A 26258-nucleotide genomic window follows, 5' to 3' on the forward strand; every position below is an offset into this window, starting at 1 on the left:
AGATGATAGCTTATGCATTAAAAAAGTAATACATAATAATTAAGACCAAATGCAACCACCAGAGTGGAGAAACGCATCCCCTAAGAAAGACTGGAGGTAATTAACCAAGCAGAAAAACTAATTAAAAAAGTTTTCACAACCAAATGAAGAAATATGGACAGAAAAAATGGAATGTTTCATAAAAAAATCAATGATGGTGCTACATTTGAATAATAGAGGGATAACTGGTATCAAAGAGGCAAAAACTGAACCAAAAATAATGCAGTATGGAGTGAAACACTTCGATACCTTCACATACAGTAGACTCCCGATTAACCGGGCTAATGATGGGGAGGGACGGCACGAATAATCGGAAAACACGGATAACCCAAAATTTCACTCCAATGTCTAGTAATCTTCATAATGTATGCAAAAAAAAACATTTTAATTTATGCCATTATTCTGTTATTTTAGAGCGCTTCCTGAACTCAATGATAGCTTTCTTCGCCAGTTCGCGATCTTTTTAGCGGCAATAATATGGTTGTACTCATATTATTTATGCTCCATGTAAGGCCTGGTTTCGAAAACCACAAATCCGTTGCTGTATGATCGCGGATACAGAAAAGTGGTTTGCACGAATGCTTCAAAACCACTGCTCGACGTCGGAAACTACACTGTCAGGCACCACGCCATGCAGTCATATCTTGCACAAGTTGCCCAGGTTGCAACTGCTGCGGGACGTGTATCTGTGATCACAGAGTGCGGTCTCGCTCTGCAAGGCTTGGAAAACACGAACACCGTGCTTCCGCGAATGCAGATTATGCAGGATCGCTTCCGTTTTACGAACGGGATTCTGAGGGAAATGATAAGTGCGGTGTATCCTAGCATCAATGCAGTAATTCCGATGATTTTGCGTCCGATTTTATTTTTTAATAAAGATAGCGGAAAATATTGATCGAGAGTGAAACTCATGCACGGATAAACCCCAACCCGGATAATTGGGAGTCTGCTGTATTTGACACGCAATTTATGACATTGTGATTTTTTTTAAATAATTCTAACTCCAACTCAGCACTGCCTCTGAAATAGAGAGAAGCTAAGATATTTCTCAGAGCTGTAGAAGACAAATGAAAGACCATTGAAGTTTTTTTGAGATACAAACAAATGATGACAAAGTTCTCCAAATAGTTCAAGATGATAGCTCAATTTGTGAATGAGTGCAGCAAGTAAATAGGCCGATTCAATTGATCCATCCTTGCAATCACTGCAGTCTGACCACCAACTTCTCTAATTGATCTCACTCTTCAAATACCATTTAAATTATTTCAATTGTTTTGCCAAATATGGATATGAGACATTAATTCAGAGAATGGGAAATTTCTAAGCAAACAACCATTAAAGTAATGTCCAAGGATAACTCATCAATGCAAATTCCTGATCAATTAATTGTTCAATTAATGAAACATGAACAATTCAAATCCATTACATTAAAAAAAATACTTATCATTACAAATGCCCAAGGCTATTGATGGATGATAAAAAAAATAGTAATTAAGGCTATTAAAAGATGATTTAAAAAATGTTGAGAATGGTAAGACATAAGGTTCATGAGTGATTAAAAATCATGACTAAAAATAACATTGCTGGCTATGCATATGGATTACGAATACATTAGAACCTTGATCATCTGTTATCGTACCAACCATTTGTTGGATTATACATAAAGTATATCCCAATCCCGCCACCTAAAAACCCCTCCTATTCTCCCTTTGCTACTCTCCTCAATTCCAAATTTTGTATCATACCTCAAATTAACTAATTTTTTAATGGAACAAGTGAAAAGATGCAGAGCAAGAATAATACAGAAACAAAAAAAAATTTGCTCAGAAGATGATCACGAATGGACTATCAGCCTCTTTAGACTTTATGATTGGGTTTTCCCTGCAATTAGGACAGATAATCAAAGCTCTAATGCATATGCATGCATACATTATACACTGTAACTGGGTTCCAGCTGATGAATACATTAGTTTCACAAAAGAGAAGACAAAAATAAAATTTTCTGCAATGCAGAGACAGTGACAAACACAGTTAAAGAAATGATCGCTGTGAAAGGTTGGCTGATATGACACGTTGATGAAAAATTGTTTTATGAATGCATTCAAATTATGTAATAATATTTTTTGCAACGCATATTATGGAATGCTTTTTTCATAGGAACTAGAGGGTAATATCACTAAAATTCAACGCCACACACGAAAGATGTGAATTTGAATCAAAATTAACCAAAATGAAGTTCAGACTAAGAGTCCAAGTAAATTTCAGTCGGCTACCAATCATTTCCAAGAAAAGAATTGACTAAGATGATAATAAATACGTAGCTGAAGTGCTTAAGAATAAATATACATACATCATTATAAACAGTTTTAAAATATTTTGATGACACACAGTATGACCTTCAGCTTCCTAAAAAGGAAAGCACAAATTTAAGATTATTTCAAAGGTCTCCCATATAAATCTAATTTGTTCCTTCTTCAAAGATATTAAATAAATAAATCGCTGATAAACACATCAGAAGTATTTCTACATATATACACAAAAACTACTCACAAGGCTACTTCTCGTGGAATGTGCAATAAGAGTAAAATACACTTCGCTAACAGGCTACTTCCACCAATAAAAAACTCTGAGTAGTCACCTCAAAAGGCAAAGAGGTTTTAACAATTCTGCATAATTTGTACCTGTATTCCAATATTTCATATTTATCAAGAAATCAATAAAATATATGATACCTTGCTACTTCAAGAATCAGCAGATTCATTGCACAACAGGTTATTTACAAATATGGTGTCTCATTATGCATGAAAATTGCTGAACATAAGGCTGCAAGTTTTAAGTACTTTCCAGAAACAACACACAGTTTACTCCCTTGCCACAGTTTGGATTTCATTAAAATACTCAATATGTTTTAAGTTTGGAAATACATTTCCAAGGGATAATATCTCTTGCGAGATTAATAGGAAACATCCACCCATAACCATCTTCCTAACAACATTCAACTTTAATGATTCTAATCAGACTCATCTTCACTTTCATTTAAGTATAAGGCCATCCCAAATGATAAACTACATGCCAATATGCTGACAATGAAATTTAAGTGGCAAGAAAGGCTATCTTTGCAAGCTTTGGTGTTTAATTTCAATCACTCCAAAATATACACTTTAACTATTGCATTTATAATCACCTGCACACAAAGGCAGTAAGGCAGGGGAAAGAAAGGCTTAACACCTACAAAACGGCACCTGAGTCATGCAAATTCATGGTGGTCAAAGAATATCACAACCAAGAGTAATAAATTGCAACCATATACAGACCTTAGCAGTCCCGACAACACACACGACCTGAGCGAAGGCGAAGAGGACATCACGATTTCATCCAAAAAACGAAAAAACGAGACCAAACTTCCTCCTTTTCATTTGAAAAAACCAACTTCTCAAAAGAAAAGCATTTCTTCCTTTACACGCACACAGACATGCCACAATTAACTAAAAAATAGAAACTATTTCACTGGAAAACGAGAAAAAAATATATGTACACTCTTCCTATCTTTAGGAAAGACAATGAAAACATGATTGGCAAACACTGAACACTCTCGTATTATGCTCTTAATCGATATAACGCCAACACAATCACAAATCAAGAAGAGGAAGGCAAGTTTGCATGTGTTTCACACACGTTCCTTCAACATTCGGAGGAAGACGGGCTGGGCATAAAGGAGCTGCACGACCCAATACATTCAACTCTGCCCACCGCAAGGGAAAATAAATATCACAGTAAAATGTTTACCACTACCTTTCCTCGATACTCTAAAAAAGGTGAAAAGGCACGATACAACTTCTTCAGGAGATGACACAGCACCTCCTTGCCCCTCCCTCATCACCCACGACCTCACCCGTCTGCCCCGAAAAGCGGTTGATGGGCAGCTGTGGACTGCCCATCGAGATTGTGGGCGAAGAGATGGAACTTCTCAGCTGCGGCTTGGGCAGGGATCCCCCTCCACTGCTTATGCTGTCGCCTCGCACGATCGAGCCGTCGAGAGACGAAGGGCCGTTTCTTATTTGAGCTCGTTGCTTTTTCAAGTCGGCCAAAGTGCCAGGGTTGATGGTCACAGACACGTGTATGTTTATCTTTCCATTGCCAGTTTCCTGGGTGACATAGCTCGCCTCAGTCGATGGAAAGCCTAATTGGAGATAGGAAAAGGTGAATGACCTCTTACTCACTTGGATCTATCATGTTTACTCTGAAGGATACCGATTAACATCTTTATCACTCAAATCTGGGAGCAGAATGATACCAATGGGGGTATTAGCACAGTTTTTGTGAACAACAATAAAAACCATAAAAATACTACAATTATTACCCCTACACATTTCATTCTCGTTAAACAATTATTTCTCACTCATTAAATGATTGAATATGAGAAGAAATATATCAGATCTGGCACTAAAAAGAATGGTTGCCATCTTTCTCATTTAGTGACGAAAGTTATCACTAATAGCTAACACAGTCTTTTTCTACTCCCACTCGGCGTATTATTTTCAAAATTTGGTGCTTTGAGTAGCAAACACGAAATATGATTTGATGCTTTCCCAGCAAATTATGTGGGTAAACTGTTCTTGGACTTTCCACCGGGTTCCATTCAGCCCTGATGATGAGCACCGAGACAGAGCTTGAAACATTGGCTGCTATGAAAGAATTAACCCAGTGGGAATCACAAGAACAGTTTACCCACCGTAAATATGAAGTTGCGTAGCCATGCTCTTACGTACACTATAGAAAGCCATGGAAGTTTTCAATACTGTAAAGGCAATAGTAAATAAGGTTTGAAGCTAAACTGATTCATGCTATTAGACGTAACTTAAAAATAGATATTAAATAAATACCTCCATCACATGGCCATCATGTCCATGTTATTGTCATGGCAATACTGTCTATAACAAACATGAACAGGACCCTTGGCAAACAGGGCTTGTGACATAAGAGCACATTTTCGCTCCTACAATATGTTTCAAAGAAATTGCAACTTTAATGGCATTCGATATTTACAATACGCAGGAGAAAGGTAACACAATGAGGTTGACTCTCTTAGGGCCAGTTTCACCAACGAGGATAATTGAATTAACTCGGATAATATTCTCAAAAACCCAGATATTACAACAATCGTGTTTCACCAGATGCATTAACTCGGTTTTGGGCTGTTATCTCGGTTTATACTTTTACTGACGATATTCCGCAGTTCAAAGCTTATTATCCGAGTTAATCTGAGGGCAGATGGCATGGCGCACATGCAGCTTCATCAGCTCTCGGAAAATACGAATGACAGCGATGAAGAATATCGACATTCTATTCGGAGACCACGTTCATTATGGATAAATGAGCGTGCAGATTATTTTAATATATATGGTGAAGTACATTTATTTACTCATCCCAAAATGGCATATGAAACTGCAAAGGCAGTTCTCGCTCTCATTGAAGAAGACGAATTTTACTAACAAGGGGAAGTGGAGGTTTCCAATGCCGTATATTTTATAGCATTCGGAATGGCGAACACATCTATAAACTGGTGGTGATTCTAATGAATGGGCCTTTGTTTGGCTGTAATTAATTAATTTTCATGCGGTACTTTTAACAAGCCTTATTCAATAATGATTTATAATGCTAAAAAAGCGCGATATCTCATATCTCGGGTAGTTGGTGTAGTGGTACCGTCGTCGACTCTCACCCAGGGGACCAGGGTTCGGTCCTTCGCCATGGAAACTTTTGCATAGCTTTTTTTTTCGTCTTCGTTTTGATCATACGGCGACAAGTATATGAATAATTTTAATTGTAGCAAGCATAGACATGAGGAAAATTTTTTATCATCATAATGGGGTACGTGATCTCCCCTTGTCAAAGAAATTTCACGTTTCTTTCTCTTAAACTTGAGCTTTCCCATGCCTATGCTCCCCTTGAGCCAATATTTCCGACAACTCTTGCCAAAATATGTTCGTATTCATAAATGTCATAAGCCTTTCTTTGAATTTTCTTGCATATATGTACAAAAACCTTTTATCTCTGTCCTCTTCCTGAATTAATACCTATGTAACAGCATCGTTATCTTCGAAATCGCAATTTTACCAATGTGAGACGTAATTAATTATTGTAGCACAAAATAATCAAGAACTGTGTTTGTTTAAATGTGGGAGTCTCGGTAAATTAAAAATTTTCATTTTTAAATAACGATGCATTAAACAAAGGTGCTTACAGGTTTTTTTACCGCAATATTCTCGCATTCCTTGCTCTTGCTAAACGCGGTTCCCCTATTTGTTTTTTATTTATTTTTTACTACCCGTGCGTGGTATTTCGTAAGGCAAATTAATAAATCCTTACACGAAAACTTAATATTTGAGCTTTTCGAACTCTCATTGTCTATATTAATACTGTTGCTGTTCATTTTATCACTCTGTACTTGATTGTACACTTACCAGCTTATTAAAGCTGATTCCATGTCATACGGTTGCTTACCGTCATTTGTTTTTCCCACGTCAGAGTTATGAAAAACGTACAAGCCAAATCATTTATTCTGATTATCTCGGTTTTTGAAAACTAGGATAAAACGTCGTTGGTGAAACACGGCCCTCACATTTCTGAGATAATGATTTTAACCGAGTTTTTGAAAACTGAGATAATAGAGAATATTATCCGTGTTGGTGAAACTGGGCCTTAGTCATAAAACCTGCAGATAAATTGCACATCACCCTTCTCTAACTCATGCAAATAATCAATTGGCATAGCAACAAACTTCCCTCAAACCCTCAACAACAAACCCTCTACATAGCGAAACTTAAAGAGGTTTTTGCTGCAGCAAACGACAAGAAAATTTTCCAGAGGCTAACATTTTGGGAAGCTTCTAGGCAAAAAAATTCATGAAACCATCAAATTTATGGTACATAATAGTTTTCTCTAAGTGGTGCAGCCTAAAATCATACAATGCTTGACATGGAAGTCAATTGCATACAAAGTTGACGAAGTAACTTCTTCCATTTATATTCTTACAAACAATTAATTAATTGTTCATTTGTACAAGCAAAATGATCCCCTTTGTGTACCATTACCAGCTCAAAATCAATATTAGGCCCAAAATATTGTCCTATTGCACATTTTATAAAGGCCACCATACTTAACAGAGCTAATTCAAATTAGCATGAAAAAGGAACCAAAAGTTTAAGCATGAACTTTTTTTATGATAATGACATCAGAAGACCCAAATCCGAGCTCTTTAAACCCATGGGCTTTCTTCAAAGACCCACTCTCTTACATGATGCTGTAATCTGCCTACAGTAGAGAACGGCTAGATAGTAAGTGCATGTAATCACCACTTATCACAGGTACCTGAAAATACTGTTTGGGGCCCTTTTAAGGCTCTAATGTGACTTGTGGGAAACAATCTCACTAAAAATTCTTAAAATACATTTTACCTGTTTAAAGGAAAGAGAAAAATTCTGGCATTATGGCTTCTATGTATTAGACTATTTGAGGGCCTACAAGGGCTACAAGGTTCCTATCTGTACAGCCAATGCGTGAACCAAATTTGTTAAGATTCTTTCAACCAATTTTCTTATCGACCCCTTCAGAATTCTAAAGTAATTAAATTACAGACAAAAAGAAAAAGAAAGACAATACAATTTTTATTTTATTTTAGTAAAGATAAGACACTTCAATAATTATTCTCAAATCAGAGATAAGAAGGTGAGGCACATAATCAAAGGTGATACTTTGAATTCCTTATCTAGATAGATTTATGAAAAGAAACTTGTCGGCACCTTATAATGGAGGGAGATAAGAGAATACCTAAGAAAATGCGAACAAAGATAAGAGTTTGAGAATCTAGAGCAAGGTCATTAAATGCATACTCATGGATAAAACATTTAGGTTGTCTTCACAACACAAAATCGATATGTAGTACCTCACTTTCTAATAGGTTATATTCAAGAGGCTTTCCACTGTCACAAAAAATGAAATTATTTCTTATGATACCAGAGCCATTTAAAAAAATAATTGTTATGTAAGAATAATTTCAGTGTAAGTTTGACCTATATTTTTGAGCTTCAGTCTAATAAAATGTTTAATAACTTTAAAAAATATCTTCAAAACATAATCTCATCAGAATCAGAGGGTTAAGGACCAAGGGCGTACCCAGGATCAAAACTAGGGGGAGTAAGCCATGGTTTTTCAAGATATAGGTAAGATGTAAGCATGGAGAAGGTGAATGAAACCAACATTTTAAGGAAACTGTATCAGCTCTTTATTATAATTTTTTAAATTATTTGCTTGAAAAAATATTATATTCCTTAAAGGCATTTGTGATTTTTGCTTCTGGGGGGGAAGGGGGCAGCTGCCCCCTCCTGCCCCTCGCTGGGTACGGTCATGATGAGGACTAAATATGACAGACCTGACTCAGCTTTTCAATAAAATAATGAAAACCTTAAGTACGCTTTGAAAATATTCAGTAAAGCAAGCAATAAGGGTGCACTGAATAATTATTAATATTTCCATAATAAATTTCAGCTAGCCTAGAGAAACTTGTGCTCAAAAATTTCATTCCTCATGTTTTTTCATGCCTTCTTATTTTAAAATTACGAGAAATTGATACAATGGAAAAGTATTTTTTTCCTGTCACAACTTATCCTAACATTCCATCTATGAAATTCTTTCACTGTATTGCAATGTTGAGTCATAGAGAACGACCCTATCGTTTAAAATGGATAACGTAGCTCACAAAAGAAAGTCAGGCAACTTACCCAAGGGGGATGTTTCTCTGTAGTTATCATCCATGATACTCCAGTTTCCATTGTCCCATTCACGAATGGCATCATGATCCGAGTCTTGTCCTTCAGCTGGAATCCTCCGGCCATTATCCGAAAGAGATGGCTTCATGCTGGAACTCTGGGGATATGAAGGGCCATCCAAACCATTCGTTAAAGAAACTATATTGTTTGGACCAGGCAGTGAGCTCACATCTCCCACGGCAGAGTAACTCTGAAACCATAAAATAAAAAAATTCAGTTACCATTATAATACTTATGGTCGAAAATAAGACTTGGAACCTCATTAAACGCCTCATATCATTAGTAAACGCCAGAAATTTTTTAATCTGCAAGCCGTAATATTTTACATTTACTTATGTGGAATAGTAATCATCACTTTACAATGGAACAGCAAGAAATATGTGTCAGGAGTGATAATATTTTGATCAAGGGAATAAAAAAATATAAAACCACCCAAATCTCACAAGGGGAGACCACGTGCCTTGCTGTGCCTTTTCCATGCCCGTAATGACACCTTAAATACCTAATCGCCATTATGATAATTAAAAAAATTTCTCACGCCTATGTTTGCTGCAATTAAAACTAGTGAAATACTTGTTGCCGCATGATCAAAATGAAGACTACAAAATATACTACCGTGACGCAGCCTTGAATCCTGGCCCCCCAAAATGAGTGCCGGAAATGCTCACCACAAGACCAACCAACCCATCTGCATGGTGCTGCATTATTTTGGGATTGTATAGCGCTTGTTAAAAATACCGCTCGAAAATTAATTAATTACACCCTAACTAAGGCCCTTTCAATGGAACCACTATAAATTCAGACATGTTCGCCATTCAGAATGCCATAAAAAATATGGCATTGAAAAAGGCGGAGCAAGGTACGTGGTCTCCCCTTGTCAGTCCAGATATTCATATTTCCAGAGGAATGATTTACTAATGAGGTAGAGCATGACAAAGCACCCTATTCATCTCACCTCCTGAGCCAACAGCATCAATTTGGCCTCCTCTTGCGTGTCTTTCTTGGTAGTTAGATTTTTGTCGCGGATGGACGTGCGCCGGACAGACTGCGTCCTCTTGTTGTTTGATTGAGACCTTCGTAACCTGCGCTGCCCAGCTTCCTGCTTCCGCCTAGTCTCTTGCTCCATGAGGAGTTGCGCTATGCGCTCACGCAGTTCAGGGTCCTCACAAATGTCTGATGACAAAAAGAAATAAAATTACAGAGATATATTACAGTTTGACCTCTGTAATCCAACACATATGCAACCATGACATGGGCAGATTACTGGGAATACAGTAAACAAATGCAATCATTATTATGCCATTAATTTAGGAATTAAATTTAGAATTTTTATCAGGCTGCAAAATTAAATATATGCATAATGTTCAATACATATACTTTCATTGACCTAGCCCTCTAATATGAGTTTGGATCATTCAAAGTTGTTATATCATTTGAGTAAATTTTAATGGAAACATAAAAAAAAATCATCATAAACTAAATACACATAGAGATTGGCATAGTAAGTACGTAGTAATATCAAACACCACAAAATTTATAACATCATAGGAGAAATTTAACTGCTTCCGAAAAATTTCGTACCGCTTCAAATGATACATCATCACACAAAAAGGGATACAAAAGCCAAATAGGGATACAACTCCAAATGAGTTGACTAAGTCACATATCATGAAAATTCTAAAAAACACCCACCGATTTACTAAACAAATGAGTAAAAAAAATTATGAGAAAATGAAAAGGGGTCATTTAAGACCTTTTTTCTGATGTTCTAGGGCAAATGTAATTACCGTATTTTTCTGAACTTAGTCCCTCCTTAGTTTTGTTGCTTCAGTTTTGGTAAAAATTTAAAACAATTCATAGGAATATAGTTCCCCCTTTTGCGATGGGCATTTTTGGAAAAAAATGGGGGAATATATTCAGATAAATACGGTATACAAATTCAGATAAATACGGTATATACAAATACATATAATCTGAGGTTTCAGGCGAGATTGAGTGGAAACGGAACATAATGAAGAGGCAGGAGCAATTTCCACAAATTTTATATTTGTTTACCACCGGTTTCGCTTACAGCATTATCAGGTACATATAACAGGGTGTACAAAGGTGTCCCCTACCTCCGTCTTCCCGCCTTACAACCCCCACCCTGCCTTCCTATTTAAGCCTTTGCACACCTTGTTATATGTACCTGATGATGCTGTAAGCAAAACCAGTCGTAAAAAAATATAAAATTTGTGGAAATTGCTCCTGCTTCTTACTCAACAGTAACAATCAAAAATCTCCACCACCACCATGTTTCAACACAAATTTCTGAGACTGAGAAGGCCATGAATACATCTCAAACCCACAACATAAAATAGGAAAATCAATACACACCAGTTGGCGTTTCATCGTGCTTTGTTTTGGCTTCCAGGTCAGCACCACTGTGCGCCAGCATCTCTAAAACCTCCAGCTACAATACAAGAAACAGCGATTCTATTGCAACACAGCTAGCTTACATAATTACTTACATGTGAGTACATAGCTAACATGTAACCACTTACAATACGCACATAAGCTTCTAAGCAGTTATGTCAACTTTATCAATAAATCATTATGAAAGAAAAAGGTTCTACATAAGGAAAAGAACAGATAATGTCTACATTACTGTCTACACAAAAGGTCGAAACACAATTCCCAAATTTAAATTTGTAAACTTTATCCTGATAAATATCTTGATTTCCCCATACTTGATCATACTGTTGTTTTGATCATTATGCATATGACATTTACAAAGACTATGGTTGGTAAAATACATATTTTTTATTAGAAATACAAAATTCTATTAGAAATACAAAATTCTTTCAAAAAATATTTTCCACTCATGATCACACACAAAAACAGTATCTTGTGAACTTAATTGCAGTAAAATAAAGTAATAAAAATTAAGGCTCAAAGCCAGCAAACATCTTGGTGCTTTTGATCACAATTATCTAAGATACCATGGACCCCTCATTTTTCCCAGATTTCCTTAGCACATTCAAAATCCCCAGACTTTTTCTTGATTTTTTTGCCCTGTAACAAACCTAAAATGCAAACAATTGGGAAATATTTTCTAAAAATGCATCTTTTTATCGTGGACTAGAAATAAATAATTCTCCTTATTATAGTCATGGGTTCCATTATTACTGTAAGGAGTACTGGGACGGGGATTTTAAGATATGATCAAAATCTATCAAATATGTATCTTGCTTCCAAAATTCATTGAATTGGCGGATTTAAAATGGACAAAGCACTATGGGTTTAATTTCCTGATTCTATGATTTTTATTTTCCTTCAAAATAGAAAATACAAAAAATAATGAAGCTAAGCTTTGCAAGAAACTTACATGACCCCAGCAAGCAGCAGCATGAGCTGGACTCCATCCGTCTTCATCCCTAACGTCAGTGCTTACATGCTGTTCCAGAAGAAATTCCACAACTCGAACGTAACCATTGGCTGAAGCAATGTGCAGCTGAGAAGGGAAATAAGAAAACATGAAAAAATACTTAAAGGTCTAATAACACTTGCACTAGAACAGATAACTCCCATGTGTGATTCTATAGGCTAAAAATGTTTTCTTGTATGAGACCCCCAACTACATAATTACCATAGTAAATCATTTTTTGAATCATTTTGTCAAACATGAAACACTAGACAATTAAAATTATGTCGTGCACTGCGAGGCTTGGAAAACAGGAACACAGTGTGCCCGTGGATGCAGCTGGTGTGCGATTGCTTCTGTTTTAACACGTTGCATACGGATGGCGAGAATTCTTGTCATTTTTTTCCCGAATGTTCCCGACGGATTACGAAGATTCTCGTCATTTAGGCACGTCAACCTAAACAATTTTAAAGCGTATCGCAAGCGAATACGTATTGTACGCTTTAAAATTGTTTAGGTTGACGCGCCTAAATGACGAGAATCTTCATCATCCATCCAGAATGTTCCGGAAAAAAATGACGAGAATTTTCGCCATCTGTACGCAACATGTTAAGAAGAGGATTCTTAACTGAAATAATAAGCCCGGTGTATCCTATCATTAATGCAGTAATTCCGATGATTTTGCGGCTGATCTTATTTTTTTAATAAAGATCGCGGAAAAAATTGAGCGAGAGTGAAAATTGTACATGGATAATCCACAACCCGGATAAACCACAGCCGGATAATCGGGAGTCTGCTGTACCCCTAGGGCGGGCTCGAAAGGATACACTCCTGGGGCAGGGCCTATAAGCGCGAGACTTTTTACCTCTGCACCGCAGAAGGTGGAGGACAGGAAGGAGAAAGGAAGGAGGCGCCGCCGCGATAGGAGCCAGACGGGATGGGAAGGAATATGGAAGGGACGGGGAATATGGGAATTATGGGACGGGATATGGAAGGAAGGGATGGGACAAGGAATCTCGCACCATCACAAAGGCGGGCGGGTCCTACCACCAGCGACACCAAGCAACAGCCATTGCTATTCTAACGATTTTGGAGGATTATCCTATGAGGAAGAATATTCCAACGATCAAATCGTTAAGTCTGCTGTACTATGTATTAGATAATTAGTATTATTATTATTTTTCCTCTTCTATTCTTGACCTTGTTTAATACATTTTATGATATTTCTTGGAGTTTAGGTCAATGTAAAACAAGTTATAGCCAACGTTTTGATTTATTTAAAATCATCCTCAGGGCTATGAAAGAGAAAACATGAACAATATAAATAAAAATGACAACGATGTACAATATTTTTACATAAAAATGTTACGATCGGGTTTTAACCAAAACCGATAACCGATCGCATTTTTCGCGTTGTATGACTTGTTTTACATTGACCTAAACTCCAATAAATATCATAAAATGTACTATGTATTATTTTATTTATTTTCTAACAATAGAGGCATTTCCTTACTGGGGTTGCGCCTTGCCGATCAGGAGCCTCCAGCGCTGGAGCAGGAGGACCAACACCAGACTGAGCAGCAGTTTCCGCAATCTCCTGCATGTCATCGAGCATTTTCAATTCTGTAGCTGCTCTCGTATCATCAATGAGCTCCTGTGTGACGCCACGCCGAGACATTTCTCCCTCTATGCAGTCTAGGGCAGCTTCATCCTCGCAGATATCGTACGGCATATTCCCATCGGCATTCACAGCCAGAAGGTTTGCACCCCTGACATAAAGATAAGAAAGCATCAAAGACACAGACCAAAAATAAAACAAGAAAATAATATTCATGATGAAAAACAGAGGTAATAGGTATTCCATAATTAAAAATATCAACCGACCCAAGGGTGCCAAATTATAATAAATATTGGGGGGGGGACATACCATGTCTTGTCCCAGGAAATGGCATACATAGTGAGTTTTTAAGTTTTATAAAGCATTTAAGAAGAGTCTTATGATCAACATTAAAACCCTGAAAATTCGACTCTCGATAACTGGACACTCCAGGGAAAATTGACAAACCTCTCCCATTTTTACCTCACCCCCCCATAACGAATTGTTGAGGGGGCTCAGGCCCCCTCAGGCACCATGGAGTCGGCACATCTGGACCAACCTGGGTTTTGGGAGCTCATCAAGGTGACTCATGAAAAGGTCTGGGCAAAATACAGGCTGAGGAGTATTTGAAATGCAAAATACAAAATACTATTCTCTATACCTTTTAAAATACAAAATACATTTGCCAGGATACTAGGTAAGAGATCTTAAAAAAATATAACTTGCCTTGGCATTTTATGAATTTTTGCAACGATTCTAACGAAAACGAAGTCATCTCCAAAGCATAATGTTACAGAAGTGTTACCAGAGATCCTTCAAAAGTATTTTAGAAATATGTTTTCCATTTTAGAGTGGGAAAATACCAAAAATCTGTATTTGAAACACAAAACACAAATTACAAATGTATTTCAAATACGCATTTCAATATACATATTTATATTTGCTGCCCAGCCCTGCTCATGATGAAGTCGTTTTTGTGGAGGAATATACACAACCAGGCAATGGCATAACTCTTGGGGGAATGAGGGGATGGAACCCCCCAAAGCCTCAGAGAAATAAAAAAAATTAAAAATTAAATTAAAATTAAATTTAAAACTCTTGTTTAGCTTTGATAAACACCATATTTATCTGAATATAGTTCCCCATTTTTTTCCAAAAATGCCAGTGGTAAAAGTAAAGTGGGGACCATATTCAAACATATTTTTTTAATTTTTTCCCAAAACTGAGGTCACAAAATTAGGGGGGACAATTTTCAGAGGGGCAGGGGTGCAGCTAGGAATTAAGGCTGGGGGGGTTTAGGTGCAACTAATACCGCGGTGTGTGAGGGCATGGAATACCCACCAGGGTAAGCGGTAGGTGCGAGATTAATAAATTGAGGAATTTTAAGATAAATGGTTCCAAATGGCGAGTTTTACCGCTTTCTGAGGGATATTTTATTAATCCTTACACTATTCTATTAGTAATATCAATCCAATTAAGTAAAATGGATTAAACTTAAATATTTCTCTGAGCTCTGGGGGGGGTTTTATCCCCCAAAACTCGCTGCGCCACTGGGGAGCACCACTGATTCCGAGCTTGGATTGCAGTGTGGCAGAAATAGTGGTGCTTGGGTAGGATAAGTAATGGAAATTCATCATCGTAATTTTCTCGTTCTATACTTTGACCAAAACATTGGCAATCTTATAAGTGTCAATGCGTACTATTTGATGAAATTTTGGTCATAGCACGTTAATAAATTCAAATATCCTATCGAACGCACGCAGTAAACCTCCTTTTCTTGCTTTATTGGTAGGCTTTGCGAAGTTATGTCCTTTTCGTTATATCCTTTTCCAGTGAACAGTTATTAGCAATCACCACGGTTACGTTGTACAACTACCTCTACTGAAAAGAAAAGTTTACTGGTGGAAGTTTTATCCCCCAAATCCCCCCCCCCCTCTCGCTGCACCGATGCAGAGGGGGACTATATTCAGAGAAATACGGTAATAATTGCATCTGCTTAAAGTTAAATTGAAAGGGACAAAATGATCTAAAATGTGTAATATTTCGAACCCTGCCGCGTGAACGGCGGTGAAACATACAAGAATTGCCATGAGAAAAAATTCCCCTGGACCGGGAATCGAACCACGGACCTTTGGCTTTCCGGGCCACTGCGCAGACCACTACGCTATCCAGGTTCTTAAATTCTCATGGCAATTAGATCCCCACAGATCTAAAATGTGTTTCCAGGAATGTCATTTTTTTTTTTTTTTCCCAGACCCACTGTCGCCCCTCAGGCCCTATATACCTCCCAAAAGCATATTCCTAGTTACGCCACTGCAACCAGGGTAAGGAGAGCTAGAGGATCGGAGGTTGTGGGAAGGGAGAACAGCAATTTTGAGGAGAGGTGAATGGGTGGAGAAAATTACATGGTCATAACTAGTGATGGGACGTTCAAATGGTCGAATCACCAAATACCTCGAATAATGAGCTTTTCACAATATTCGGTATTCGATGACACAAAGTTATCAAGTACAGTGGAACTTGGTTAGTACGTTCCTCCTTAGTACGTTTTCCTCCTTAGTACGACGATTTCTCTTGGTCCCGGTACCATCGGAACAAAATACAGGTAAAAGTATTTGGTTAGTACGTTTGAAAAAATTGCGCTTTCCTGGTTAGTACGCTCAATTGCTAGCCGTGACGCAACCAGCAATTCGTTCTCCAGTATCTTCTTAGGGTTGTAAAGCTCCGAATTCATGATTTAATTTATTATTACTAGCCATTAAAATTCTTGCATGCAGTACTGCACGACGTCAACACATTCGCGCTTCTGGAATAAAGCCATATCGATTGTTATAGCGATCGATATATCGAATAATAACACGCAAGATTATTAGATTACGAGGTAATTACAAGAAGATTTTATATTATACAGTTGAATTTTACTTTTAAAATTTGTTTAATGTCGTCTGCTTTCGTGCCGAGATCAAGTATTTTTGAGCTAAGCTTCGCGTGGAGATCCTGAGCATCGTCTGCTCCCGCAGCAGTAGTCAAATACGCACGTACTACGTAGCATTGACGTCGTACAGTACTGCTTTAGATAAAGTGGGAATTGGATAAGACTCATTTCTTCATCATGATAACTCGTGCAATAGCAACAATTGCCCACTCGTGAAATTTGTACGCAGTGGGCACTCCAGAGGCAACAGAATATATAAAATAATATTATAACATAATAATATAATATTCTTATGAAAACTTATCAAGTAAGTGCAGTAGCAGCTAGCCCATAAGGACACTCGAATGCCGCCCCTCCCAAAGATTTGAAAAAGGAAAAAAAAATTAAATATCCATTCAATTATATTTATACATCTAATTCACCAGTGTTTTTTTCAATTGCATACATCGAAAATTTAGGAAAAACACGCAAAAATAACGAGAGAAGTTTGCATTTGTAGCCGTGGGGTGCTGGTCCGAACGTCCCAATCTATCACCATGCAGATATATATGAAGAGTGGTAGTGGTGGGGGCTGCTGGTGCTATGACGCATCTTGTGCCATAATGGGCACTTTCTCAATCCCTCCGAGATCTTGATCCCTCTGAGACTTAACCCCTCTGAGACTTGACCCCTCTGAGACTTGACCCCTCTGAGACTTCACCACGAGGAGACGATTCGCGAGCTCCTGAGTACCAGTCTCGCGAAGCTCCAGAGTACGTCGTGCCTGACTGATCCACGCGAGCCGCTGATCCTCGCGTCCTGTGAACTGCTCACAATTTATAGTGAATTCACCAACGGTGTCGGCCTCTTTACGGCATGTGTGAACTTCAATTACTTTCCGCCACCGTTTACCCAATTGTAAGGTGAATCGTCAGCGTGAAACCTGTTTCCCCTCCTCTGCCTACACCTCCCCTCTCACGCCTGCTTCGAGCGCGGCCGCGATCTTGTAAGCGGTCTGGCGCTCTCTCTCTGCTACTGACCTCAGACAAGGAAGGAACTCTCTTTCGTGCCCGGCTTCTTCCCAACGGCAAGAGTACATTATCCTCAGGCAATTTAGTATTTTATGTATTGTGCTCCTAAAGCTTACTTCGGTCATTAAATGTATTATTACTGTTGGAAATCAACCATATTGTTTGTTAATTTTTCACTCCTAACCACCTATATTCTCGTCAATTCATTCTCGCGACGTGTGTGCGTTGCAATCTAAGCTTGTGCCTTCTGGAAGTCTTGGGATGCCGCCCGAGCATGATGTGACCGGCCCTTTGTCATACGAGATGATGAGGACCAATGACTTACTTGCTTATGAGATACTGCACCAGGTGCAAGTGACCACAGGTAGCAGCTGCATGAAGTGGAGTCCACCGTTCACTGTCCTCTGCATTCACATTTGCCCCATACTCTATGAGTAACTTCATCATCTCTTCATTGTCATCAATGCAGCACTGCAATTCAAGCAAATCAAAGCAACATTTTAGTCTATCCATACTTAGGTACAAACTCTGTCAATTGTTGAACTCTAAATCGATGATAAGGACAGCTTTTCAGAGGCCATTCTCATCAACATCATCATGGTTTGAAAATAATTTATTCCCTAAATTCCAATGAATGTAGCCTTGAACAGCATAAAAATCATGTAGACCCATGCTTTATGATGGGTATGACTCTCTCAATGGATTTGGCATACGATCCAAAATGAATTTGCTCACACTTTATAATTTCAAATCATGTATGTACACTGATATTGCTTCCACTCGTGCAATAAGTCATTAACCCTTTAAGTGTGGCGCGCCGATATATCGGCTTTAACCGCTCGGCCGAAAAGTGCGGCGCGCCGATATGTCGGCTTTTACGTAGTTGTTGTTAAATTTGAGGACATTGGAATTAAAAAACTTATACATCAGTAAACGTATAAAAATGTTGTGATTACTGTCCAATTTAATCTCATTGATTAAAAAAAAATCGCTGAAAGCAGTCTAAAAAATTAACTACATAATGTTTATTTTTCCTAGTTGCTACATTTTATTAGAATACCCTACGCATTTTTCGACTGTACCCCGGGAAGAAGGATAGCACTAAAAGGGTTAATTATGTAATTCTACGCTGATGTGTTAACAAAGTATCATTTACATGCCGTCATGCACTTCATATTGATTCATCATTCAGAAATAATGCAGACTCAACATACTGTCGTGTCCTCCCGTGGACAGCTCGACAAGGGGCGACTCAGAATTGGGATCTTGGACTAACACTGAGGGATTCCAGACAGCGAAGGTGGACCCCTTGGAGGGACGGTATCGGGTAGAAATGAAAGATCCCGGGTTTGCTGCAAGGAGTGTATTTCATTCCGTTGACTCTTGTGCGAGAGTGATCTCCTCCCTCGGCTTCTCCGGGTAAATCGTTGAACTTCCCCTCCACGGGCCTTCGGGCGCCCGACTCGCGCACTACAACTCTTGACGAAACGAATGACCTCGAGTCAATTATGCGTGCAGTTTTTAAGGCTTCCCAAATCTGACCACCCCCTCCCCTCCGTGAGTTCTAGACCCTTCCACCGGTACGCCATTCATTACCGAAAAGTGCAAACGCATCGGCAATCACAAATGCGATTCCCCCTCTCAGCAAAGTCAGCACAGTATGGACATCGTGGCTTTCTCTGATGAAAGTGCACACGCACCGTCTATCCAAAAATGCATTCCTCCACCATCAGCACAATCCGCACCGCGCAGGCATAAAGGAAAGTTCAAGAGACTCACGCAAGAAAGGTGAATAGACGAATGAAGAGGACGCACAGACCGACCAAAAGAATATGCACGCATCAACAAAAAGAGTGTGAGGACTTAGTCGAACGCAAAATGAAGTCGGGATTTAACAATACTAAGGAATTTGCTTTACTATCGGTACCTTGGATTTGATTAATATTGCAAAGCAAGGGTGCACTGTGCTAGCATGCTCTATCATCAAACATTCTGAATATTTTCAAGTTGAAGTCAACTTTCCTACAAAACCTAGTCATAGAATAAAACAAATTCAGTAGATTTACATTCTCTTTTCTGACAATGTTAAATATTCATTCAACCCTTTCACAGTATAAGTATGACAAGCCAGTCATGATAAGTTGCCAGCTTCCCTGTATACATGAAAAGCTGGTTTATCTCGTCACATTCATAGCTCACATTTTTCAACAATTCCTGCACAAGAAGTTAAGCTCTTTAAAGCATAATTTTTCACTCTTGTTGTTCTATTTATCATGTAATCTCAGTGACTACATATCTCTTAGAAAAATTTTTAATGCATACTTACAACCAACAAATATTTATTAAGTCTACCCAAAATGTCTTATAGGTATGAATTGATTTTCAAAAGCATAGAATTCGAACTATTTACAGCAGTAAGTACAAACCAAACCAAAAATAAAAGATCAATAAAATTTAACATAAAATATCAATTATAATCTCAAAAAATTATAATGGGCACCTCAATGGTGCTGTAAATAGTACAAAAGCTTATTACAAAGAGAAAAATTCACAAACCTGATGAAGAGCTGTTAACCCATCTTCATTGGTGGAATCTGGACTGACCCCCTTCATAAGTAATCGCCGAACTGAAATAAAAAAAGTAATTCATGTAGCATAACTGTCATCACTCATCAGCATAAGAGAAATGCAACATACAAGAGTAAATCTAATGAACAAACTGAGTAGCCACCAACACAGACTGCATAACTAAATACATTCTGTTACTGCTTATCGCTCTTTGTATGCAACATAACTGCCAACAGAGGCTGCGCGCTAATCTATCCCAAATTAACACATCCATAAGAATGAGTACTCATAAATTCCACACAATCAAAAATATATCCTTCAATAATAAAAGATATCTCAAAATACAGCAAAGAAGTCAACATTATAAACTATGAAAATACAGAGTTAACCCATCAGCACCCAAAGTTTTTTTTAATCAAACAATGTTCATTTTTATAAAATATGATACATATGAGCTCAATACAATGAACACCATCCAAACTGACTGAATAATAGAGGAAACCTTCTACTAAGTATGTCCACCGAAATGTACGCTAAAATTCACATTTAATATGCATTGCGGGAGTATTGGCTCGGCACTGCACTGGGTGCCATATGGTGCCCGTGGGCATTGACGGGTGATGATGTACAAATGGATGGATTGTGTGAGTAATGTCGAAGATCTAATAAGAGTGGGAGATAGGTCTTTTGTACACAATAGCAAGAAGACAAGATAAATCAGCTTAAGGTTGGATGGCGATATTTGGTGGAACTTGTTCGCAGGAAACATAATGATAATGACAGTGTGTACTGCCGAAACCTAGGTCGGGATTAAAAACTCTTGTGGAACATACAAAAGTGTATTTCATTATGTTTCCTGCAGACAAGATAAACTTAATCAGTCATAACATGAGACATGATGATCTGATGAAAATCATCATTGTGGGACAGGAGGAAATGAAGAATAGGGCGGTTTCCTATTTTTCCATTGCGTAAATCACAAGATTATTACTCCTGGAGTATGTATTTCAAGCTTTTAGATTTTTAAATGACGATATCTACTTTTCGGGATTAAATGAAAATTGAAAATTTTCAAGTGCGTGAAAACGTGATGGCTAAGTATGAATGCTGGGAAAAGCCCGTGTGACATCTGGCAGCAGTTGTGTGAGGCCACCTGGGTGCGAGGCTATGAACGCCACTACGATGCAGGCTGCTTGCTGCCGAACATAGTGTAGAGTACCCTGCTATCAGGTAGCGCTTGGATTAAATTAGGATTATTGATACCCTATAAAATGAAGGAAACTTTCTGACCATAGGCAATTTTAATAGGAGATTATTAATAGATGTTTCCCTGAGCTCTGTGCCTCAAGCATGCATTGGTAATCTCAGAAAATGTAAAACTCCTATCTACTCATATAGCATCTTGGTCCCTGTGACGTCACGTGGAGTGGCATCGCATGGGTGCCAATCTAGCCTTTTTCAAGTGAGGTTAAAATTGACCATTGACATTCGTCTAAACTGAGATTTCTAAAACCAAACAATTTGTAAATTATGAATACATTAATGGTGGGTAACAAATCAAAATCAATGCCTATCGTTTTATTTGAGGAAGGAAACTAGCCTATTACAGAGGTGGACCACCAATGAGATACATGGAACAGGTGATTAAGGACGCAAAGCAGAACAACTACGTACGTGGAGATCGGACGGCCAGCTGATAGGAAAATTGAGGAGAGATCTACATCAAATAAATCTTTGGATTGATTACAGATTATGAATAATAAATATTCTGAAGTTACAATAAACTCGATTCAATTCAAGATTATGTTGATTACAAAACATTTAGGCAAAAATATTAGCAATACATAAATATATAAAAGAAAAAGATGATAAATTTTGAAACTGAAAATATCATTAAAGACGGGTATAGCATGCCATGCATTTATGAGCTATTTTTAAACAGGAAAACCAAAATAAGTCACTAAAATCATATTCCCATTCAACCAGTGATCCTGGTTAGTGGCCAGTCACTTCCAAAAATACTGATCGTATAGTCCCCAAATAAATTGTCAGAATATTATAAATAAAAAAACTTTGTAAATTTCAAATGTTTTATCAGTCGCCAGTTTTGTCACTGTGTGGCATCGTCAGGATGTGCGACACCTGACAATGTCGCACAGCAATGAAACTGGTTGTCAATAAAAGTACATGTGAAAGTTTACAAAGTTTTTTATTTATAAAGGCCTGGTTACACGATACATTAACACATACGGGTTAATGTCTAAATGTATGAACGCGAGAATGAACGCCAAAATACACCGTGTAACCACCCAACTTGTGCAGAAAATAGAACCTGTTCTTATTCAGCTCATACATTCGTACATGTTCCGTTCTGGAATCAAACAAAATCATTCACGCAAACACACATTAACTTGTACATGTTAATGTACCGTGTAACCAAGCCTTAATGAGGCAATTTCACCAAGTCGCCTCAAACCATCAATTCTGTCAGAATATGTTGACTGACCAGAGATTAATATTGGTGCATTCAGCAAAACATAGCACCAGTTCGCATTAGGTGCATTGACTCGAATCAACATAATCCATCACACAGTAGGTATCAGGAATGTTTTTATGGTAGTAGTTGTACATGTGTAGTTGTTTTTCGAGGAGCATCATTAAGTCATTCAGTGCCTTCCATGTAATACCCTTCCACCTAGGGATGTGCGAGTAGTGCTTTTTGATCTCGAGTCCAGTATCGAGTCGAGTTGAAAACTACTGACAAAAATCGAGTCGAGTCACGTATGGCAATTGTGAACCAGGAAATACAGTAATGCATGATCCACCATATTCTCCTTTTTCCTATCCCCAATTTTCTATTCTGAAAGATTAGCTTATGATGTAAAAAGGAAAAGATAATGAGGAACGTTAATGTAAATCATGTCAGAATTAGGAAAGTAAAGAAAGTATGATAGGATACAAAACTATTGCATTAGAAAATAAAGAGCGGTACAGCGGTCCACTCAGACTATGCCTCCGAATCGGAAGACGGTCTGCCACCGAGTCTCACAAAAAAGTAACCAGCATCCACGTCGACTACTATGGTGGTTGATTGCTACGTATACAACGAGCTGAATCTCATATACTATGGGATGAGAACGACTTATCAACCTTAAAAACTTTATTACTACATGAGTTGCCAGCGCCTCTTGACGGCAGATTTATGAACTTACTGGCCCCGACAGCTCTGTGTCCTAAACTACTTGACTCGACATTCGCAATGCTTCTCGAAACACTCGAGTCGAGTACCAACTAATCGACTCGACTTGAATTTTCGAGTATTTGCACATCCCTACTTCCTGAATAGACTGACTATTATTAATATTTTTATGATAACACATATTGTACCGTGTATGTCAACTACACGAATGAAGTCAATCCATTAGGCCTGCCTCATGAAGGAGCATAATTACATTCTACATTCCTTGGGTAATCACTTAGGATTTCTCTTTACTTGTTGGAAATGCAATCACACTCATACTTTGCACGGTATTTCATACAACTGATGAGTATTCACTTAACAGTCAGAATACAACAGCATTTCCGACATATAGGTGGTTCTTTGAACAGTGTAATTGCATATCCAGTGATTACCAGCTCTTTCCATCAATCTGTACACTGCAAAACGTCCTATCCAATTGATGTAGTGCTGCACTTGATATACCCTCCACAGAGCACTAAAGCAAGGATGGGACAGTCTATGAAAAATCTCCTCCACAGCAGAAATTTCAACCCAAGAGGAAAGCCTACACCCTGGCCACCACATCAACACAATCCCATCGGAAATTTTTTGTCTTTAATATAATATAATATTTTTTTATTTGCCCAAAGATCTGCATGTTGTACACAAAATACAAATACAGGACACGTCAATTTATTTCAATGAAAATTAAATTGGAATATATAGATAAAATGTTACAAATACAGAAGTTCATTAACCAAATAAAATAGCTTTTTTCAGAAACTTCAGAAGTTTCTTCTTAAAGACCGAGGTCCTACTCTCATTTTTAACCTCTGGAAGCAACCCATTAAAAATCTTCAGGCCCATAGGTTTAGGCTGTATTTTGAGTCCTGATAAAGTTTAGATGCGGGTCCTTACAAGTTCTAGTGTTGTGGCCGAGGTATAGGTCATTTGATGTGTACTGAAGAACGTTTACTTTTTTACATGCATACTAATGACATAGATAACTTTATACCGACAAGGGAAATAGGTATCTGGACTCTCACCCTCATCCACATCGTTCCGAGCAGCTGCTTCAAGGAGCACAACACTGTCACTAAAAAATATACTCCTTCTACTTCCTTTGGGGTGAGAGCCTCCGGATGACATTGTACCACTGCCACCTCCACGTCTCATCCACTCCTTCTCCCTCTGGGACCAAATTTTCAGCTGCTGCATCCGCCTATGTCTTGCCTGCCTCAAGCGGTCCTGAGTGCTCATCCTCTCCACTTGAGACATCTCACTCACCAGATCTGCATGCTCCATGGTGAACAAATATTTCATTCCAGCACTTTCACTGATTTAAAACAAATACAAACAAATTAAAAATTATGATTACAATTTGACTAATAACACTCACTTTTCCACGACTATCAGCGGTGGCGTAAATGAACTTGTAAATACGAAGTGAGATATGTCTCTTCAACAAGAGCTGTAGGAGCCTCCTTCACTTTCTTTACATATAGCATCAATCATGGTACATGAGAGTAGAGAAGGTTATAGGCCTGAATAAATATATATAATTTTGTACTCTACACATGGTTAAGTAAGTTAAAAGAAAAAGTTCATGTGACAATCCCGACATCAAAAAATTCAAAACACAGCCAGTCGAAAATTTCTAGTCAAGAATAGACTGGTAATTGAGCGAAATTGCATGATCTGTAGCAATTTTGAAGAGTGGCCAAAAGGTAAGCAATTTATCCCTTTAATGTAATAAATGCAATGGTTCAGAATTCACATAGGAATTGAATTAAGACTGCAAATATACCTCGATTATCGCTCGGACCCATTAAGTCTCCCGACACTTTTAACACTTCCTTATCACCAGTTAATTGGTGTATAGAAATTTTTAGATACAAGATTAGCAGATCTGCTTTCGCCTCTAAAAAGAAGTCTCAAAAATCCCAAACACTGAGGAGATAACTTCGGATTTCAAGATAAATCCTTAGATTGACGCAATTTTTAGACAACTCCCTCCTTTTGTCCTTGAGATTAAGAGGGAAATACCTCTCATTACCTATAAAATGTCAAGAAAAAGCATACGATTACCGATCATTAGCCATAACGTGGCATTTCGAACAACTTAGTAAACATTTCTGAGCTTCATTTAGAATTATAAATGCATATAAGCACGAACCAGGGCCTTATTAAATCGCTCGTGCGATTTACTTCGAAGTAATAGACCGGTTTTATAAGTGCTAACAGCATCTAACAAATGGCACCGTTAGATTGGCTTTCTATTTCCCAGGAAATGTCAAGCGAAGATAAAAAAATTAAAACATCACGGAGATGCAAATACAACTGAGACAGCAAATTCATACCTCCGAGACCGTACTAAGAGAGAGGCCCGTCTCTGATACGACAAGACATAGTTACAACCATGTGAAAATTAACATTCCACTTACTGTGTTTATCACTGCCACCATCCAGGCAGGTGGTTGCTACCTGCAGATCAAGTGCTTCGTGGGAATGTGAAAAAATATGTAAAAAAACTTGCGAACAACGCTGCTCCATTGTTTCCTTAAGGAATTTTTGGAAAGTGCACTCCGAGTGGTTGAGGCCAATGGTATTTCGACGGTATTCATATCGTACTCTAATTTTTGTAATTAATTGTGCTTG

General features: G+C 38.0%; 1 protein-coding gene across 2 annotated transcripts; it reads right to left on the reverse strand.

The window, feature by feature from the left end:
- Positions 1-976: 976 nt before the first annotated feature.
- On the reverse strand, positions 977-26173 carry LOC124164168 (protein phosphatase 1 regulatory subunit 16A). Of its 2 annotated transcripts, none has more exons than XM_046541367.1 (10): positions 26045-26173; positions 24647-24936; positions 20369-20439; positions 18138-18283; positions 13784-14039; positions 12235-12360; positions 11244-11319; positions 9823-10040; positions 8820-9057; positions 977-4219 (listed from the first exon to the last, which is right to left on the reverse strand). In XM_046541367.1, the coding sequence occupies exons 2-10, from the start codon at positions 24921-24923 to the stop codon at positions 3879-3881; spliced, it is 1749 nt and encodes a 582-aa protein (XP_046397323.1). In that variant the 5' UTR covers positions 24924-24936; positions 26045-26173; the 3' UTR covers positions 977-3878. The 2 variants fall into 2 exon arrangements, with proteins under 2 accessions (XP_046397323.1, XP_046397324.1); XM_046541368.1 differs by lacking the exon at positions 26045-26173 and adding an exon at positions 25408-25653.
- Positions 26174-26258: the final 85 nt, after the last annotated feature.

Source organism: Ischnura elegans, chromosome 8 (genome assembly GCF_921293095.1).
Source record: "Ischnura elegans chromosome 8, ioIscEleg1.1, whole genome shotgun sequence".
Lineage (NCBI taxonomy): Eukaryota > Metazoa > Arthropoda > Insecta > Odonata > Coenagrionidae > Ischnura > Ischnura elegans.